General features: G+C 35.4%; 1 protein-coding gene across 3 annotated transcripts in view; it reads right to left on the minus strand.

The window, feature by feature from the left end:
* Nucleotides 1-21816, minus strand: part of LOC117241930 — a 91542-nt gene that overhangs the window by 39659 nt on the left and 30067 nt on the right. Inside the window, exons 2-8 of one of the 3 annotated variants that reach the window (XM_033508217.1) lie at nt 21088-21199; nt 18724-18911; nt 15133-16207; nt 11377-11630; nt 8014-8136; nt 7074-7331; nt 5909-6088 (exon numbers count right to left, since the gene is read on the minus strand). In XM_033508217.1, the coding sequence (XP_033364108.1) occupies nt 5909-6088; nt 7074-7331; nt 8014-8136; nt 11377-11630; nt 15133-16207; nt 18724-18911; nt 21088-21199 (2190 nt within the window). Of the gene's footprint in view, nt 1-5908; nt 6089-7073; nt 7332-8013; nt 8137-11376; nt 11631-15132; nt 16211-18723; nt 18912-21087; nt 21200-21816 lie in introns of all 3 variants that reach the window. The other 2 variants (XM_033508216.1, XM_033508218.1) reach the window with 2 other exon arrangements.

Raw genomic sequence — 21816 nt, forward strand, 5'->3', positions numbered from 1 at the left:
CCGCCAGAAACTCTACGGAACTAAAGAAAAAGAGACCTCCTTTCGCTTCTGCGCGCGCTATTGTTTTCCATTTTTATTCATTCGCGAAACAGTTTTCCAAGTTAATCTTCGTTGATGAAAGTTCCTAAATAGAGAAGTTTGCGTAAACCAAAATTGCAGTTAAAAGTCGAACGATTCCTTAGTCTTCCGTTGTTTTTAGATCTGTTCTCCGTTGCTTTTCAAAAGTCGTAACTTTGTGTGTACAAAAATTTCATATTTTTATGAAAGAAATTTACGAAACTATCTAGTTATCTTTTCATCGTACATATTGATTTCTTATCACTGTATCAATCTAATACCGAAGAAGAAATTAAATCGGGAAAATGGTAATAGCGAATGATGGTAAAAGAGTAAAAGCGTTTAATGCGATTTCTATTTACTTTTTTCTTGGGAATATACATATGTATGTACGTATAACGAGACTACGGATCTCGTATTTTCAATGGTATCAAACATGTAGGTTTTAAATTTTTCATGTATACTAGCGTCTTGTTCAGCTTTTAGTTATGAATGTAAAATTTTATAATTTATGGGAAATTTGAAGGTGCAAAAATGCACAGAATGCATGTAATATGCAAAAATATATAAGATATCCGCAATATAGTACTCGTTATAATATTTAGTACGTAAAACAATTTCCTACGTTCCATTTTTTTAATTACTTCCATAAAAATATGAATTTGCATAAATATCCGTAGTCTAGCATACTATACTTTATATTCCAATGTAGTAGTGGAATCATACAGAAAAGAAATGTAGGTCACGTTTCAGAAATTAAATCTTTTCCTCTGTGATCCTTTACTACGAAGGCTTTACTGGTCGTCAATCAGTTCAAATCCTATCTACAGATCCTTTCAGCGTGTTTTTAGCTTTGGAATCCTTCTTAGACAGAAAATAAGATTTCTGTGATCGCTTTTCACAAGATCAGTTTGGTATTAGAATGATTTATTAGTTTGGAATTGCAATATCTTTGTGCAAGGACTGTTCAAAGATGTTTGTTTAAACAATATTTTCCAAACGTTTTCTTCAATTACACATACCAAATTTTTATTTCATATTCATACGTATCACTGAAAGTTGATGTTACTGCACTCAGAGATAATAAAACGTAGAAACACGAATACGTTTAATTCGAAGATAATTAAAGGTTTATTATGAACTAATTAGTCAATTTAACAATAATGAACGTTCATTATGTTTGAAAGTATTTCAATTAAGATAATAAAAGGAATTAAATTCGTTTCATTGAAATTCATTTCGATAAAAAATTCCAAGTACTCTTTAGTAATTTGATGTTCCCAGAATGAATTATTTTTCAATAATTGAATTTATTCGTTAACAAGAAAGTCGACTTTTTCTCTTAATATCAGATATTAATAATCATTGGTACTACATTCATATTATCATAATTAATTGGTATTACGTTTGACAAATATCATTCATACTTTATACAATATTTCTTCGAAACTGATTATTTCTTGATTCTATCTTGATACAACCCAATTAACAGAAATATTTTAAATCACGAGTCTCAAAAATACCGACGAGCAACGAATTATTGTTGTAAATTGTAAAACTATTGACTGGAAAATATTGGAAATGAAAGGACATAAAAAACGTACGTAACTTAGAAATAAATCCATATGACTAGATTCCGAAAACAATTCGCATCTCGTTCGTAATAAAAAAAGGTATTCCTAAATTTAAAAAATTGTCTAAAAATTTATCGAACCCAATAAAAACGTAAATAAAATAAAATAAGAGCGGCAAATATTTAAAAAGAAGCGTATATTCTCACGTGTAAAATAATATTTTCAGTGACGACACAAATCTCGATAAATTTCCTTATTAAGAAAAGAAGAATTTCCGTTACTTATGCGATAAAAGAAGAACTCTTCCATAATTTTCCAACAATTTAAAGTAAGAAATCGCACCGTTCTCGAAGTTGTCAACAACAGCTGCGCAACGAAACACCACAATAGCATGAATGAAAACTTAATCATCGTTACATCCACGATTTACGAAACACCAGACCAAAAATTTAATTCAAAGTGCGTTGTTAAACTCGATGAAATTTCCCGATAAATTACCTCCTCGGATTTTTAATTTTTGTGAATTAACTGGGCCGGAACTAACCGCTTCGTGCATCACATAATGAGCCGGGCATAACTTCATTAATGAATTCGTCTCCATTTCCACGGTAAGTTCACATTTGTCCCTGCCATCTCAACCAACCAACCCTTTATATCCCATGGGAGAAATTCCGGCAAACTGTCACCTTGTAATCAGAATCGTGAACGTGCAGGTTCCTTTAGACGAAATCCCCTTAAATCAAACCATTTCTCTCGACTACTGTTTCCTGCAACCCCTAGCGAGTTTGTTTCGAATGGTAACCATAAAACGGTGGTGAATTAGAACAGGTGTTCAAAGCAACAGGGGTTTTTCGTGAATTTTGCGCTTTTTATTTTGGTAAACATCTCAAACATCCAAAGAATGTTCCGTTTCTAGCGAAACATAGCGACGAATTATTATAGAAGAGAAAATTAAGTTTTACCATGCTCGATGATCTGACCTTTGGAAATTCTTGCAGAATATTATAATCATTTGAATGAAAAGTGGTCGCATTTCGCAACGCTTGACTCTTTACTCTGAGAAAATCTCGTAGGACATTGAAAGAATTCGTTTCGAATGGATGATGTTAGAAAATTAGAAAAGAGATTCGAACACAGGAAACTGTATTTTGCGATGATTATCTTTTTGGCCTTCTAGAATTCTTGCGGAATATTGAAAGAAGGGGATATATGTTTTGAGAAGGGAGTACGGTACGAGTCTTGTATTGTGGTGAATGCTCTAGCACCTGTAAAGGAATGAGTGAAAACTAGAAATATGTAAGCCAAATCCTTTTTCTAAACTATGAAGCGGAAAAATAGATAGATATAAAGTTGCATTTCTCCGTTTATCATCCTTTTCTTTCTTTCTTTTGCCTTCGCTGTATATACAGGGTGATTGGTAACTGGTGGTACAAGCGGAAAGGGGGTGATTCTACACGAAAAAAGAAGTCGAAAATATAGAATAAAAATTTTTCGTTTGAGGCTTTGTTTTCGAGAAAATCGACTTTGAATTTTCGCTCGGTACGCGTGCACTTTATCACGCCTCGTTATAACGGATCTCACTGTAGATTTAAAAAAAAATTAAAAAGAAAAAGAGAATTTTTATTCTATATTTTCGACTTCTTTTTTCGCGTAGAATCACCCCCTTGAACCCCCCTTTCCGCTTGTACCACCAGTTACCAACCACTCTGTATAAAGAAAGTATATGAAGGGAAAAGTAAATTTTATCACATTTGCTACTTTATAATTCTTGTGAAATGCCGAAAGAATTTGTAATAAAAAACAATGACGAATTAGAAAAGAAGTTCGCATTTCGCAATGACTGGTTCTGGTCTTTTGTAATTCTCGTGCAATATTGGAAGAATTTCAGTGACAGAATTTCAACGGCAGCGAATTTCTGTAAAAGAGAGCTTTGAGAAGAAAACTAAATATATCCACATTTGAGTCTTTGATCTTCCGGAATTATTACGGAATATTGAAAACATTCGTTCTGAATGGAATACAACGAAGAATTAGAAAATAGGTTTGAAACAGGCAAACCTTATTAACAAGCTGTTAAGAATATTCGAGTTAAGAGATAAATCTGAAGATTTAGATATTCGTAAAATGTACTACATACAATTTTATCGTTTAAAGTATAACGATATTTTTTTTACCTTAAACATGTGAAATAGAAAGAATTTGTTTCCATGATAAAAATTTTCTATCAGCATAGAAAAGTCAAAGAAAAGTGAAATAAAAGAGATATTTCAAGTTTCAAGATTTTCAAATGATAATCAAGTGATAAAATTGAATGAAATGCTCAGATACTTTATACGAAGATATAAATTGTCGTTGTTATCTTTTATTAATAGAGTCGGCTGATCCTATCAGTTAAGCTTTTATGATGGTTTGTCAGACACTGAGCAGTCGCTGAGACAAGTTTTGCATGATAGATAGTTGCGCTTAAGATCAAAGTTTCTTGCCAACGTCTCGAGACACAAGTAGATTATACGTTTCGTCTAATAAGAAAATGATGCATGATGGCAATCTTACTGGCTAATTCCACTTAGATAGTTGCGGTGATAAGTGATTTGTAATTCGTACACGACATAAGGAAACAATAGCAACCTAGCTAAGTTCTGATAAATTCTGATCCTTAGTCGTGAGTACTAGCAAAAGTTGTTAATTTAGCCACTTCACACTTGCATTTCAGACTATTTTCAATCGCCAAGGAAGATTCTGTCACTGTAAAAAGGCATTGTAGAATGCAGAAAACAAATGAATGAAAAAGTCTCTTATAGTAAATTATATAAAAGTAAATTAATATTTGTTAGTAAAAGTTATTTGAAAATTGAAACTTATCATCTATAAATCTTTTCATCTCTATATCAATTCCCTCAAATGATTGCTCAACCAAATTGGTTTAGAAGGTGTCGTAAAGGTCAAAGTCGAAAATAAGATCTTGTTAGAAAATTGATCTTGAGAAGATTCTAACCACAAAGTAACAGTGCAAGTGTGTAACAACAAACATTTTCTCTAAATGTGCTTAGAAAAAGTGGAAAATCTTATTGAAAGTTGAATAACATAAAAAGTTGAATATCCTTTTATCCAAGTAATTATGAACTTGCGTAGTATGTGCATTTTTGCAATTTTAAATTTCCTATAAGTACATAAAAATCCGCGAACTAATCATTGGTTAAAATGAAATAAATAAAAATGAATTGATAAAAATGAATTCTATTCATAATTTATACGAAGAAATGGAAAATAATAGAAACGCTTTCTCTAAGCTAACGTGAAACATTTCGAAGCAGCCACGAGGCCATTAATTCGGACAGTTTTCCGACAGTTGATGATCCAGAATCTCGACCCAATATTGCAGCAGAGAAGCCGCTCGCCTACCGAGTGGATCCATGTGCAGGCTAATTCGATTACGTATATACTCGGATCGTCTAGAACGGTATTATGGGGCACGACTAGGGCCAGGCGGCAGAATCTCGTTAGGACGCTCATCTCCCTATAGGGAATTGTTATCGTACTACCCATCAGTTGACTATACTGGAATTTTGCGCCGCGAAATGAACGACAAACGCAATTATGCCGACCAGTGAAGAATATCATCGTTACGAATGTTAGGACGTCTCGTTGTTTTAAATACACTGCGGAAATATAATGGAAACGAATTATACTCGTTTCATAACTCGATATTTGTTAAGTATCCGTTTCATTAACGAATATACGGTAAATTGTGCTAATTACTCGTGACGACATAGTGAGAAGAAAAACCTTACTTTCGAATGATAATCTGGTTTATTCTGGATTATCTAGTGTATTCAGAGTAGCATCCAGAATACAGAAAAATTTATTAATGCAAACTATAAAAACAACAGTCAAGTATTTATTTTATATCTTTTTTAGAAATATTCAAAGTTTAGATCAAGATATAAGCAAATATTTTTATGAAATCTCGATTATTAGAATACTAAATAACGAAACGATTGATCAATTTAAATCAAATTATCGAAACGTCGAATGACAAAAGATTTAGTATCGTCATTTGATGATTTGGTGAATCGTTTTAAACTGCGTTTAAAACCAGTGGTTCGTTTCGTAAATCGTAAAGCATGGAAATCACAGAATCACAAGAATCGCAAGGCAACCGAAGTACAATGTATTACACAGCGGAGTGGATGTTCGCAGTGAAAAGTGTCTGCCGCGGGGCTTCGCTGGCAAATCCAACTTCCTGTTAAATCACCCGTACGGATTAAACCACTTACCGATACAAGTTCCATCGGGGGTGGCCTCGTAACCTGGCAGGCATGTGATCGACAAGCTGTCCAGTATCGGTTGATCCTTCAACTCCATTGGTTCGGCGCATCGATAAGATCCTGGCGTGTTGATGCAACCGTACCGGCACATTTCCGTTTGCAAATCTGGTTGGGCACACTCGTCCACGTCTAGAAAAGAAATAAAACATCCTATTATTTCTTTTTTTATTTTAAGCGCTATAATTTTTCATTTTTTCGATAAATGAATCTTCCTAGTATCGATGTTACTTCTGTTATAACTCATCGAGATAATAATGATGGGTACTTTCATGCTAAAACTTTTATTTATGTATGTATTTCAGTAAAGCTTCTCATAGATGAAGAAGAGGATATTACGTGCGATCACATTGCACTGTTTAATAGGAGGTAAGAAAGAAATCTTTTTAAACGCGATAATTCATAAATTGTTGTACTTCTTGTTTACTTTAAATATTATATTGCGTTTTAAGAGAATTGCAGTAAAAAATAATAGAACGATAACAATCTTTACCCCAAAAATTCATGGATATTCTTTTGTCACGCGACTCGATCTATGTTTAGATAAAACTAGATAAAAAATTTGATTTATTAAATAATAAATTGAAAACAGCTGGCAATGTTTTACAAGCTTTTCCGTTTAGATATATTCATTAAATATGGAATTTAAATTAAATATAAAAATTGATTGATATTGTATTCGTTCGAGTAAGTGGTCAGAAGGAAAAGAAGCACTTTGAAAACCAGCTACTAAATGGCAGGCAGCTTTTATTTGCAGCTCATACACTTCTAACAATAGCATATTCATAATAGACGGAGATCTTTATACGTTAACCAAAAAGACGATTAAAATCCCAAAGGGGAAAGAATGTCGTTTATAAACCTGTCATATATGCGTATTACACACGTTCTCGATTTCTCTGACGAGAGTAATTAAGAAGTCTCTTGACTATGTAGGATGACGTTCCCAATTGTACGAATCGCTCGTTTACTCGCTCGAAACATATAGTTATTCCATATTTTCCACAATTCTTTCTTATAGCATATTATTAAAATCTGCTTTTGTCATTCAAATGTTCCAGGGGGGAACAATGGACAGGACCAGGAAAGATGGCGAACGATCAGGAAATTCTATTACCTTGACAGGTCTTCCAATCATCCTCTAGGATGAAACCATCAGGGCAGAGACAAAATACTCGTCCCATCGTGGAGAGACAGGTGTGGGAGCATCCGGCGTTGTTGACGCTACAGGGACCTGCGTCCTGACACGTGTGGTTGTCGGCTGACAGAACAGTATCCTGTAGACCATCGCAGGAACATTCATAGCCGCCTATGGTGTTCCGACACGTATCCTGACAGGGCCCGTGTCCGTTGTTCAACAGACACTCGTTAATGTCTGCATAATGAAAGCGGCCGAGTAATTTTATTTTACATATCCCATTTCACATTTTTCTCTTATATATAGCGGATCGAGTTTGAATTGAATTGACGCGGATATTGAAGGAGTATACGACATTCTTGTTTTGGTTAATTACGTTCGAGAAAATGAAAAGTGGTGTAAATACATTTTTTATTTGTGACAATTTGTATTTAGTTAATTAATTTTGAAATTTCCATCATGTAAACACCTTCGTCCAATTTTTCTTGCATATTACTTTACGTTATCTATTATAATAAATTCTATCGAACTATCAGAAAATTGTAATACAATATTCATTGAAATATTATTTACACCAGTTTTTGCGTAGTACTTTCAATTACATAAATTCTTAAAACGTAAATTTTAAGAACATAGTGACATAAAAGAACATTCGAAATGAATTATCCGATACAAAGGATACTAAAATAAAAACAAATTAAACAATTTAAATTAAGCAAAACATTAAAAAAGAAACGAATTGATAACATTTCTAAGCAAATAGGAAACACGATCGAAATTCCAGCTATAGTCATGGATGAAACAGCGTAGGCTTTTTCGCAATGTTTACACTTGTTGCTTTTTCAAAGAGAAGGGCAGAGAGAGACAGAACGATATTTTTCTTTCACGGAGGATGTATATCCAGGTGCAAATAACTCACCCTTGCATGTGAACCTGTCTTCGTCTAGTTTCATCCCTTTCGGACACTCACAACGAAAGGATCCCGGCGTGTTCACGCATTTATGTTCACAACCTCCCTTGTTATCCTTGCATTCGTTCACATCTGAATTTTAATGAGTACGTGTAATTTCTGAAATTTAGCTAACTTCCGTGATGGTCTGCGTTTCCGATCTCATTTAATAGCGCGGTTAATCCATTGTAAGTATAATAATACTTTAACACGTACATATCGTGTTTCTTAAATATTTTTTCCCAGAAAATTATACAGGGTGGTTGGTTACTGGTGGTACAAGCGGAAAGGGGGTGATTCTAGGCGAAAAAAGAAGTCGAAAATATAGAATAAATATTTTTCGTTTGAGGCTTTGTTTTCGAGAAAATCGACTTTAAATTTTCGCTCGGTACGCGTGCACTTTATCACGTCTCGTTATAACGGATCTCACTGTAGATCGTTGTCTCGATGGAAAAATTAAAAAAAAAAAGAAAAAAAACCCCTTTTTTACGTGGGGAAATCCGGCGGATTTTTATCGGCTAAAACCCCACGGGCGGGCCTAGGTGTAGTCATCAGCAACGAGTGAAACCGCATCTCCGGGGGTACTTCCCAAACATTCCTAGAAAGCACTACAACATGATAGGCAAGGGGGGGCCCCCACTTGCCCGTTGTATATACTTCTAAGATGATATTTGGTTTTCCACCTTGGCTTGCCCCAGGAGTGGTCTCGAACTCGCGACATCTTACTACCGCATACGCCCTTTACGAGCGTAGCTAGCGAACCCGCCGAGTATTTACTAGTTGTTGATGCATTATGTTCATCAAGTTGTCCTTATACTCTGGTATAAGAAAACTCTGGTCTTCAGTGTTGCTACAACGAACACGTGTTTTACAGCTGATGACCCAAGATGGTCACCTAAACCTCAAAATATAGAATAATAGAAAATATAGAATATATAGAATAGAAAATATAGAATAAAAATTTTTCGTTTGAGGCTTTGTTTTCGAGAAAATCGACTTTAAATTTTCGCTCGGTACGCGTGCAGTACGTTATAAAGGATCTCATTGTAGATCGTTGTCTCGATGGAAAATTTAAAAAAAAAATAAAAAAAAATTTTTATTCCATATTTTCGACACTTCTTTTTTCGCGTAGAATCACCCCCTTTCCGCTTGTACCACCAGTTACCAACCACCCTGTATGCAAGCTAAATAGTTTTAATGTAATAGCCCTAGATTTAATATTATACGATATTTTAAAAAAATTACGCATATGGCATTTCTTGACTTTTTATTTGATTATTTCCAAAAATATAATCGTTTCAATAGTAAGAGAAATCTGTTTTTTAAATAAATAGCTCTTATTTCTTATTTATTATTTCGTTAAAATTTTCTCGAAAACTTGATACAATCTACATGATGTGGAATGATACGAACAAGATTCGAAAAGACAAAATAAAATCCTTGAATGGGGAAAAACATTTCCGAAGAATATGTAAATACACTGAATCTCGTTGATAGAAATTTAGTTACTTCAACGTTTCATTCTATTCGTATTCCTTGTTCCTCCAATTTATTCGAGTCAGTGATTCTTTTATTTTGTACGTATATACATGTATACCTCGTCGAATTGAGTGGAACTTTGTTTTACTAGACTCGGTTAAGCTGGACTTTTAACTAATTCGGATTATCTGTCTTTACGATTCGCCTAGATTAACGACATTTCCCCGTTCGCTACAAGCTAATTTTTCCAAGAATCCGTTAATTCGAATTTATGCTTGATTTAAACTACTTTCTCATTCAACTTAAATCAACGAACTTTCATTCAATTTGTATTTTCCTACGCTTTTAATACAATTTTCACTCGAGAATTCTATAATCCCATTTACATTTAATTATCGCGAATATATGATGATAATTTTTATTTAAAGAAATTTCCCGAGAGAAATATTTTCATTTAAAAAATTTATTCTTGATTCCTTGTTTCTTTTGACATTTTAAACTGAACCAACGTGATTAATATCGAAAAACAGCTTGTGAATCCATTTTTGAAATTAAAATCTATCTTGCAATAAACGCGAGAAACATTGAGAAAGAAATAAAAACAGTACGACATTGTCGATATCCAGCGTCCCTTTCATTTCAGGACATACAAACGAACTTTGAAATAAAAATTTATAATCGCCCTTCAGTTTTATGAGAAACGGACAGTAATACATTCCACGGGCAAACAAGGAAGGATTTCAGAAACGAAATCGTTGATGTTTTAATACAGACAGGAAGAACTTGTCTCCTACAGAATGCGGAAGCCGTCAATATTTCAACGAGTATCCTGTCGATATTTCATCTTGAGACATTTCTTTTTCACCGCTTCGACAGCTCGTCTTCCGAGGAAAAACGGTATCGTTTCTACGTTTTAGTATTCATACCGCTTAAAAAAAAAGAGAAAGAAAAAGGAGAGGGATAAAAACGTAGAAGAAATCTTCGAACCGGTGGACTATCAAAATATTATTAGATCGCAAAATGTTATGATTATTTTACAGCATGTCGACATCGAGAACGTTTTGCGCTTCTCACGAGTAATGATCTCATAAAATCTTGTTCTGGAAATATTAATCAATAAAATCACCTGATCGATAAATTAAAATTATAGTAAAATATAAAATATGTAAATTAGAATGAACGAACATAAATTTAAAAAATGAAAAGATTATTGCTTCTATTTAAAAGATTAAAGAATATTTTAACACTTAATTGTCCATTTTCGTGCATACAATATACTCCGATTTTTAGCTTTTTACATTTTAATCAGTAGCAAATAGAATAGGAGATTAACGTTTCGAAACAATTTGTTACGCAACGCTGAATACAAAGATGAACGTGATATAGTCTCTGATTTATGTGGTTAAGCGTTCCATATATGCTTGATAATGTGTAATAAACGCAATTCAAGCTATAAAAACACATAATTTCTATCAAGCATTATGATTCGATTACCTTATGCTTGAAACGTTAAATACTCCAAATATGTAATATTGAAAATTGAAAATTTTAAATATTGAATTCAAGTAGCCGTTTTTGTTCATCGACCAAATATGCTAATAACCAATACAATAAAAAAAAACATTTTGATAGAATAACAGATAAAACATATAAACATGGTCAGTTAAGTATTACGTCTAGATTGTGAATATTTATGGATCTATGACTAGTCTGCATTTGGAGAATAAAGCATTCTTTTATATTCAAGTTTCAATTTCTTATCTGTGTCTGCAAAAATATGAATTATACAATATGCATAAATATCCACAGCTTGGTTATATCCAAATAAAGCGAAGACATTCAAGCATAACTCACCGATACATTTATCATCTTCCAACCGGAAACCCTTGTAACAGGAACATACTGGCCTGCCATCGACTTCTTTGCAAACATGGTCACAAGAAGCGTCGATACACACACCTTCAAAATTCGCTTTGATCTTGCACTTTGGAAGTTGCCCTACCCATTGACGATTTCTGCAAAGTAGTCTAGTTATTGTGCTCACCATGTAGTACCCTGGAGCACACTCGTAATCTGCCTCCAAATACTCGTGGCCTGGTATCGACGATCTTGGAAAAACAGCAATCATATACTTTTAAAAATTTACAAAATAATATAATAAACTTTATGTAATATGCATAGCATAACAACTCATTATCTACATTGCACGATTAGAATTATTTATCATCATCTACTACTTCGTCTTTGATTTACCTACGTAAATTGGTTTTCCTTGATTTCTCCAAAAACTAGCGGGAAAGACACTTTGGAAGTTCGTAGCCGAGAAAGTGAAGTACAAGAGAGCTTTTGTAATAAACTTTTGTTTGCATTGGTTGCCCGTGGAAATTAATTCCCTGATTGGTTACTGCCCCGACTTCAAAAGTTTACGCTGCTGGTAGATATACAATAGCTGATCGATAGTTTCCAACATGATGATGTAGACTCTCGCGAAAGAGTTTATGATCCGTTATAAACCCGTAAGTCTATCAAATTCAGTAACATAATTGAAATACAGCTTCCTCGTATAACACATAATAGGTTTAAAAATCATTGAAAAATATTATTACAAGAACCACTTCCAGACTCGTAACTTTTTTATTACTATATTTCACCATTCAAATAATTAATTTATGATAAATGAAATAAACTAAACTGTAAAAGGAATTTCATATACGAGACAATATTTATCGCAACAATTTTTTACTAATAACTTACATAAACATAAATATAGAAATAAAATATGTAGAGTATAGAAATATGAAATACATACATTTAAATGAGATACATATATACAGGGTGGTTGGTAACTGGTGGTACAAGCGGAAAGGGGGTGATTCTACGCGAAAAAAGAAGTGTCGAAAATATAGAATAAATATTTTTTTTTATTTTTTTTTTTAAATTTTCCATCGAGACAACGATCTACAATGAGATCCCTTATAACGTACTGCACGCGTACCGAGCGAAAATTTAAAGTCGATTTTCTCGAAAACAAAGCCTCAAACGAAAAATTTTTATTCTATATTTTCTATTCTATATATTCTATATTTTCTATTATTCTATATTTTGAGGTTGACCATCTTGGTCATCAGCTGTAAAACACGTGTCCGTTGTAGCAACACTGAAGACTCTGGTATAAGGACAACTCGATGGACGTATTAATGAACGTATTAATCAATAACTAGTAAATACTCGGCGGGTTCGCTAGCTACGCTCGTAAAGGGCGTATGCGGTAGTAAGATGTCGCGAGTTCGAGACCACTCTTGGGCAAGCCAAGGTGGAAAACCAAATATCATCTTAGAAGTATATACAACGGGCAAGTGGGGCCCTATACAACGGGCAAGTGGGGCCGCCCCCCCTTGCCTATCATGTTGTAGTGCTTTCTATGAGTGTTTGGGAAGTACCCCCGGAGATACGGTTTCACTCGTTGCTGATGACTACACCTAGGCCCGCCCGTGGGGTTTTAGCCGATAAAAATCCGCCGGATTTCCCCACGTAAAAAAAGGGGTTTTTTAATTTTTCCATCGAGACAACGATCTACAGTGAGATCCGTTATAACGAGACGTGATAAAGTGCACGCGTACCGAGCGAAAATTTAAAGTCGATTTTCTCGAAAACAAAGCCTCAAACGAAAAATATTTATTCTATATTTTCGACTTCTTTTTTCGCCTAGAATCACCCCCTTTCTGCTTGTACCACCAGTAACCAACCACCCTGTATATTAAATAATATATAAACATAAAAATAAAATAACAATAAAAATATTTAACGTAACAGGATATTGAATATAAAAATTACATAATGAAAGAGGACAAGGTACATTCAAATGCTCATAATCACTCATTGCCTCTTAGAATCGTCACAATTCTTCCAATGTTGTTCCTAATACGTTTTCAAACTTTTGACCTTCCTTGTTCTTCTCATTCAACATTTGATAGAATCGAGATTTACTTGCCATTACAGTCACTTGCCTTACTTTCACGATCTTTTTATATTTTGCAGCGCTGTCAGGTAATTCCAGCACGTCGAAGCATTGAAAAGTTCGGGACCCCCGATCCGAAACTTTTCTGGTTCTACAATCCCGGCTACGAACTTGTCCCAGTAATTCAGTTTTCTGACGAAAGAGTGGAAGGGAGTGGAAATTTCAAGCAGCAATGGAGGGACGTTTCACGGCGTAGACCAGAGGCGTGTGCTCGATTAAAGAACGGATCAAAGTAAAGGGGCAAAAGAGAGAGCCTTTGAAAGGAACCTTTCGCTACCAACCGGAGAAGGTTCGTTTCAAACGGAACGAACAACAAGAACAGCAATTATAGACTTTTTCATCTGAGTCTCCCAAGGAGAAAAAATGCACACTTCCTTAAAGATTTTGTACAAAATGCTCAAAACGAAACGTTCGTTCCGTATATCTGATAGAAGCCACGCGTTTGTAAATCACCTTTTCCTTTTTATTATCGAGAAAGTTTGAAAACCTCGAAAGACTGAAAATATTTGAAAGTTCACTACGTACCTCTCAAAAGTATATTAGTTTTGATGACGTGTAGGTAACCTTTAATTACGATATTATGTGTACATCAAACTTATGATCATTGTAACTACGTATAATGACATATTATGATCAAATTGATTTTTGTGAGTCAACATGCGATAATGATGTTGGTGTTTATAATACTCAAACTTTATATTATTATTTTGTTACTTGACAAACTCTGTATCTTTCATCCATATGAAAGTGTGCAAATAATTATATGCGGCAATACGCATGGAAAATGAAACATAAGAAAAATCATTTTCTTGCCACGCCAGAGAAAAAGATTCTCTACAATCTACAATCCCAGCAAAAGTTTTAGATTTCTTAAAATTCTTAAAATTGTCAAACGTTCCCGAATAAAGTATAATAAAACTGATTTAATGTGTAATTTAAAGTGATTTTTGACTCCAGATGTTTTAATTAATATTATAATATTGTGCTTATATCAATGAAAATAATTTGAATTTCTCAAAATGGATCAACATTTCAATTTAATTACGCGATCATCGTTGTTATACTAGCGTAACAATGATCATTAATTAATCCATAACATCAGTTAACAAACAAACTATTCCAAGGAACATTTGGTCAATCAAACCACATAGAATCTTGTAAACTAATTCAAATTAGCTTTTATTTTTAAATCAATGCAATATGTTGCTAATTTTTTGTAGATAATGTAATGTATGCATTATGAATATGTTAAGCAAATAATGTTATACGTTCCTATTTAGGTTTCCACTTAAATAAAAATAAACGGAAATGAATCAACTTTACTATTCACCGGAAAAACGTTAAATCCAACTCGATTGACTGAAATATATCCAAATTATTGTTTGCCAACACATGAATAAAAACTCTAGATGTATGAAACTCGCATTAATTACTCCCGTTCTGGCTCTACTCTATCACAAGAACATAATACAGCGCTCAACTTCACAAACGCGCGCAAGATCCATCGTCATAAGAGAAATCGCATTGACTGAAACCAGGTACCTGGCCGGTGTTCGAGATGAGTTGAATTATTCATGCTAAAAGCCACTTACTTTACATATTTGATCAGTGCATGGCGGGCAAGGGGTGCCGGCACGAACGTCCCGTTTATGCATGATAAATCCCCTCTCGTATCTTCCTCGTACGCCACGGTGCTGCTCATCGTTTCCGTGCTCTTCTTTCCGCCCAACCTATCGAACTCTACTCCGTCGATTATGGGTTTCCCATGAAAATGCGATCCGCCAGTTTTCCTATGCTCGATTGCGTCCCGCCTGGGTACCATCGATAACTTCAAGCTCGACGTCATATAAGCGTTGTAATCCTTCAAGGTCCTCGCCAGCACCTCGTTCTCCAAATCCAAAATAGGTAAATCCTCTTCCGTCCGTGAATAACCTAACATTTTATCGGCGTCGTACCTCGAGTTGCCAAACTTCGACTCGTTCGTATTTGTAGAACCATCCTCTTTATGTTCTGTATTCTTGTGAGAGGATTTCGGTACGGAACTACCCAGGATACGGTTCTCCAAGCTGGCAGGGTCTTCCATCTGCGTCCGCGAGATCTCTTTTTCAAGCTGCTTCGAGAATTCCCTTTCGACGGTGTCTTCGTACATCTTGTAACGCGATGTGGTGTGCGTGGACCGTTTCGTGGCCTCGGTAGTTAATTGGTCCTGAAGATTGAACGGCGAGGTAACGTCAGAAGCATTTGAGAGATTCTGGTTACCTCTCCCGGTCACGTTCGAGGAGTCGTAGCCGGAAACATTGTCCTCCGCCACGTGACCATCGATCTTGCCAAGCAGTAGCGCGGCGGGCACATCGTTCATTCTTCTTTTGAACTTGGACGTTCTACGCGCCTCGTTTTTCTCTCCGTTCTGCTTGGACCTCTTCCTTCCACGCTTTCGTTCGCGATTTTTTCTCCTCCTCCGACGCTCGACGCGATACCTCCTCGCAGCGGTATCCTTCGATTTTTTCGTTTGACCACCTCGTTTCCCCCTGATCTCGTTCTCGTACACCTCCTGCGTGTTCTCACGCTGTCGATCCACGTCGGAGTTCTTCGAATCTTTGTTTCTACGCCTTTTCTTACGGGATCTGTCGTTGATATCCCCCTTTCGACGGGTGATAGACGTTGATGCTGCTGAAACCAGGGATTTTATGTGAAAATACGATGTAAACGCGTGAAATGGAGCTGACAACTTTGTTTTTGCTAATATCTGGTTAGTTTTCTTACATGGATATCTATGGATAGATAGCTTGGATTTAGTCGTTTCGGTTTAAAATTGTTTTAAATCTTTTGATAATTAGACTATAGATATTCATGCATTTATGGAAAATTTGAAAATATAAAGATGTATACAAAAATGTATAAAATGATATATAATATATAAAAAAATATAAAAACAGCCATTCAGAAATTTGGATGAAATAAATCACGAGTTAGAATCAGTATGTTTGTTTGTGTTCTTAAAAACATGAATTTGTATCAATGCTCACGTTTTATTGATAACAAATTTTATGACTGTTTTTATGCTATTTTTAATTCTCTTTAAAACGCAACAGTTGTGCACGTATAAGCGGATTATTTTTGCAATAGTGTAAGTTTAATCGCTTAAATATAGAAACATAAATTACGAAATAAATAGCATGCAAAGTAGACTATCTTTGGATTAAATGACAGCGCATTGAATGTCACCATAAACTGCTATACTATAAAAATTATTTTCCATGCAGGATAATTTGGAAGTCAGCCAACGATGCGTTTGTCACGCACTGATTAGTATATTTCTTCCCTGCTTAAAGTAGGCACTATCTTCCCTATGGCCACTCAGCCATCACACACTCGTCCATTTTTTCATCCACGGTACCCCACAATTTGTTCCTATTTCCATAACAACCTTTTGAGAATAGCTGTTTCTAATTTTCTAAAGATACCATACACTTCTCTCCAATTTTTATTTCTTTATCTACGCTTTCCTTAACATATTCGCTTGGACCAACAATAATCCCCAAGGAGTCGTTACTGCCGTCTCGAGATTTAGTCTTTATTAGCACTCATTCCATCTGCCCGCCATAAGGTTTAGTGTTTTCCGTCAACTTCCTTATTTTTACGATGTATTATTTAAGTCGAGGCGCTGCTTGATTTTATTAACGGTAATGATTAAATAAACATTGGGACACGCGGCATTTCCACGTGCGTCACTCGAGGATATGCTCCGTATCTGCGAGTGACCTTCAGTTTGGTGGCAGTCAATTCTCACTTTTCCTATCAATTTCCAATCAATTAGCAGCAATGACCGTTGCCCTTATTTCCTCGTCGAAAATTGCAATTGACGGATCCGCTTGACCCATGCTTTACTCACATCGTCTTTTCCACATGCGTCACCGATACTTCGATTGTCAGCTCTCCGCACAAGACACAGAAAAACGACACTGATCCGCTTACACTTAGCATTCATCCGCAACATTCAGTCTTCAGTCTTAGAAGGTGTTGTTTGCGAAATATATAGCTATGTGTAAATTGTAAAATCCTGTGTCAGATTCTATCTAAATATCCCTATCGTCGTAACCGAAGCGGGGAATCGGCTAATTCGTGGTGTCGATACTAATCAAGACGAGAATTAACGATTCTCGTTGACGAGTCGCACTGCAGACGCGCCTCCCCGCGAACATAATCGAGCACACTAATTTATGTATGCTCCGACGTAAACTCTGTCGTTTGCTATGCAGTAAATTGAAACAATTTCTGTTAGCAATCAAATAATATTTAATATCTCCGATGACATTTATTAATAGTGATCTGCCTAATCTATTTTTATCAACAATATACATATATGTAACACAATGCATATTGGTTTCTATCCGTAGCAATTATTTACTTATTTAGACGTTCTCATTAAAAGACTAATTTGATGTAATTACTCGGATGATAACAATCTATATAAGTAAACAGATAAAACAAATAGGTATATAAAATAAAATTGAAATTCTGATTTATGATATAAAATTAGTCATAAAAAAACTTTAATTAAAGAAATTTAATATTATATATATAGAAAAATGCAGAAATTTCAATTATGCAACGCTTCAATTAAAAACTAAATAATAATCATAATAAATATCTATAACCAATCTATATTGTTTGTAATACTTATTGACAAAATTTCGCTTCTATTCTATCGTTTAACTCTTCTATAAAGAATTTTAGACAAAATTGCAACTGTTAAAATTTTTAAAACAAACCAATCTCTTCTAAAAATGATAAAACTCAACTTATTATTTCAACTAAGATGCTAATAACCTATTTATTATGTAGTAATTCATGGCAACTGTAAATGATTAATTATAAAACATATTTAATTTCTCATCCTGTTTAGATACAATTTCAAGCACATAAATTATTCTAATGCATTACAATATGTCAAAACTACCAAAACAATAAATGCTTTAATTCAAATCAATACTGCGTTCATAATAAATTATCAACACAATCCTCTGTAATAATTCTTTGAAACCAATGAAAGCAGCCTTTGAGGAGTGGAAACAAATGAAGCTGTAAAGCTTTATTTCCACTTTTCATTTACAACATATAAGTTACACGATCATACCTGGGACTCTTTCGGTCCGATTTAAAAAGTAAACATTTTTACTCACTGACATTCAAACCCTGCCGAAGCGAGGAGTTGGAAGCATCTTCTGGTGGAACGAGGACCTTGTCCCTATTTCCGTCAGCCCGAGGCGCTGTTTCCGCTTCCGTCTCCGGCACCTTTGCCGCGTTTCGAGACGAGAGGGAGCTCCCGTCCTCATCGAGCGCCTTTTTACCCTCGAGAGACGCATCCCAGCTAATGGACAACATAGCCAACCGTTATTTCTCTCTTTCTTTCTCGACAAAATGAAATGAAACCATACCTGGCAATATAGGCCCCTTCTCCCTTTCGCGTGTATAATGTTCTGTATCTTTTTAAGTTTTAATCTCTTTTAATGTTCCTATTGTAAACGGATGGGATTTTGTAGAAGTTGAAAGTATCTGAATTAAAGAATTAAAGAAGTAATAGGTACACATCTGTCTTCCTGTGAAATTGTTCGAAAATTCTGAATTTCACGATTCGACACCTTTGAGAAGGTAGTGAATGTGTTAAACGAATCTGATCCTATTAAATATACAAAAATCTCCGTTTCAATAACGTTCCAACAACGAGGACCAGGCGGTCTGATTGCATGCATAATTTCATAGGAAGCCGCGAAGCGTACTCAAAGAGTCTCAGCCATCCCAACTATCGTAATAACGACAAACGAGAGAAACTGTAACCATGGTCGTTAAACATTCCAGCACTTGTAAATGAAAATACCGCGAAAAGCTGGGATTCCTTTAGAAACGAAGACGCGTGCACCGCCTCACGAGAACCTGGAGCACGATTCCATCCTCCCGGGACCCTTTAGCTTCGGTAATTATAAGTCGTGCTAGTGTGTAATTGAGACAGGCGTTAGGTGGTGTGCGCGCTTTAACCGGGTTTCCATGACTGCGGTTCGACTGTGTTACGTATCAATTAGAAAGTTCGAGTGTGTAATACCACCGTAATACGACCGCCCTTATTTCGTGCGCCACCGTAATTATCGGTTCTCCAGAGTCCAACCGTTTGATCCTCGATGCCCACTCCGTGCACCGGAACTTGCGACTCTACTCCAACGACGATTTCCGCGACCATTCCATCGACTTTATTGAATTCGCCAAGAGGACTTGTTGCCCAGAAACAAGAAACGTGAGACACGTTCTTTCACTTTTCCTGCTCCTTTATTTTTTCTCTTTTTTCCTCTCTTTCTCCTTCGTCTTACTCCTTTTTAGGTGCAGCAACTTATCAGTATCGACATTTGTAAGTTAGTTTTGCAGTTTGTGAAGAAGAGATAAGTCGATATATGAAGAGTATAGGCAGAGTACAGAATTGTTATACATATGTATTGTTATTACTGTATGTATGTACATGGTCTGTATTCATTAATATTTAATCATATGACAAACTTCTGATGATATTAATATATAATCGAAGCTTATGACTTTTATTAAACTACCAAAAATTAATTATAGCATAAAACGTATTCTACGTAGAATGTACAGAACTCTCAATGTAGATAATTAGCAATTTTACAAATAGAAAAAAGAAATGTTTGGGGAAGAGCAAGAGAATAGAAAGCGAAGAAGGAAGTTACGAGGTCGATTTTTGAAATGGTAATCGACCCATCAGAGTATTGTTAGAGATTAATTTCATTATTCCAAAGTAGAAAGGATCTGGTTACAAAGTAGAAAGGACGACAATCTACCCTTTTGACAAGAAATCCTACATTTTTAGCAAACAATCACTGAAATATTTATAAATCTGAAAATATACCTACCAACAATATACTTGACATTGAATATAAAATTTAAATTATCTTGACAAATTTTGGCTATAATAAGGTTAATAGAGCTATAAAATAAAAAGGAATATATATTCTTAAAATATGTTATTTTAAGATCAATTGGAAAGTGGGTTCACTTAAAACAATTGACACTGCTCCACAAACATAACGATCGACCTTGATAATTAACGAGCCAATTCGCTCATTAACTCTGATGTCACAGGCACGCGTTACACATTCCAGAGGGAGATGGGGCAATTGCTTTCAAACTGTAATGAATCATTTTACATAAATCACTGCAAATTCTTATGCCGAAAAAACTTTTTTAAAAAAATATTCTTGTCATTGTTCAGCGATGTACAACCTCCGTGATTTATTTACATAAATTACTGCGAACTTTTACCGAGAAAAGCTTTCCTAGAAAAATATTTTCAGTAATTTTACAGCAAAAAGTGATGCTTTAAAAAATGATAATCTTTAAAAAAACATGGTCCTAAAAGTGTTCAAACTATCGCTCGTCAATTTACAAGCCCGATTGATGTCTGTTTCTATTTCCTCGAACACAAAGCTTTCGATAACCGACAACGTTCGATCGAAGGCATCAAATATGCATAAAGTACTTACACATACGACTGATCCGCATCGTCAGCCTGCAGTTCGTCGCGCAGATCGCCTATTTTCCTCGCATCATCCGTGCTATCCGGCTGTTCCCGTGGACCTGCGTTCTGGCAGCGTCCTGAAAACACAAAAATCACATCGCATTCATTTCACGTCGAATATGAAACATTGTAATAAATCTAAAAACGACAGAAAAGCGCTACTGCAGAAAAAGAGAAACAGCAAAAAGTGTAGAGAGAAAGAGAGAGAAGCACACACGCGCGCGATACTGCTGCGTCCGTACTGAACGCGGAACGGAGGCGCGAGAGTTTCCATTTCCGGCTGGCGGGAAGTTTCACCTGGCCGAGGAGGGAAGTTTCCTCAATTCCAGACCTTAGAACCTTTCTTTGGTTCTGCTCGCACTCCGCCCGAAAGTCAATAGGACCCTCGCTACTTTGAAATGCCAGGAGGAGTACTTGCATACGCCCCTCGCCGTACAACCGTTTGGAAAGTCAGCTTTTCAGTGCGATATTGAACTTTTTATCGCATCGAAAGGTTAAAGCGAAAGCCAGGCAGGAAACAAAGCGGCGGTTTGCAATAGTTGTTCTGCGTACAGGTAGTCGTAGAAATCGTTGATCGAGATGCGCATTTCACCGACTACCGTTGGAATTTGCTTACGAACCTTCTCCTATTTCGAAGGTTACGAGCATGGTTTGCTGATACGCGATAGCTTTAAACAAAGCTGGCATGAGTAAT

The sequence above is a fragment of the Bombus vosnesenskii genome, unplaced genomic scaffold (genome assembly GCF_011952255.1).
Source record: "Bombus vosnesenskii isolate JDL3184/JDL3185 unplaced genomic scaffold, Bvos_JDL3184-5_v1.1 scf7180000016262, whole genome shotgun sequence".
In the NCBI taxonomy this organism is placed as follows: domain Eukaryota; kingdom Metazoa; phylum Arthropoda; class Insecta; order Hymenoptera; family Apidae; genus Bombus; species Bombus vosnesenskii.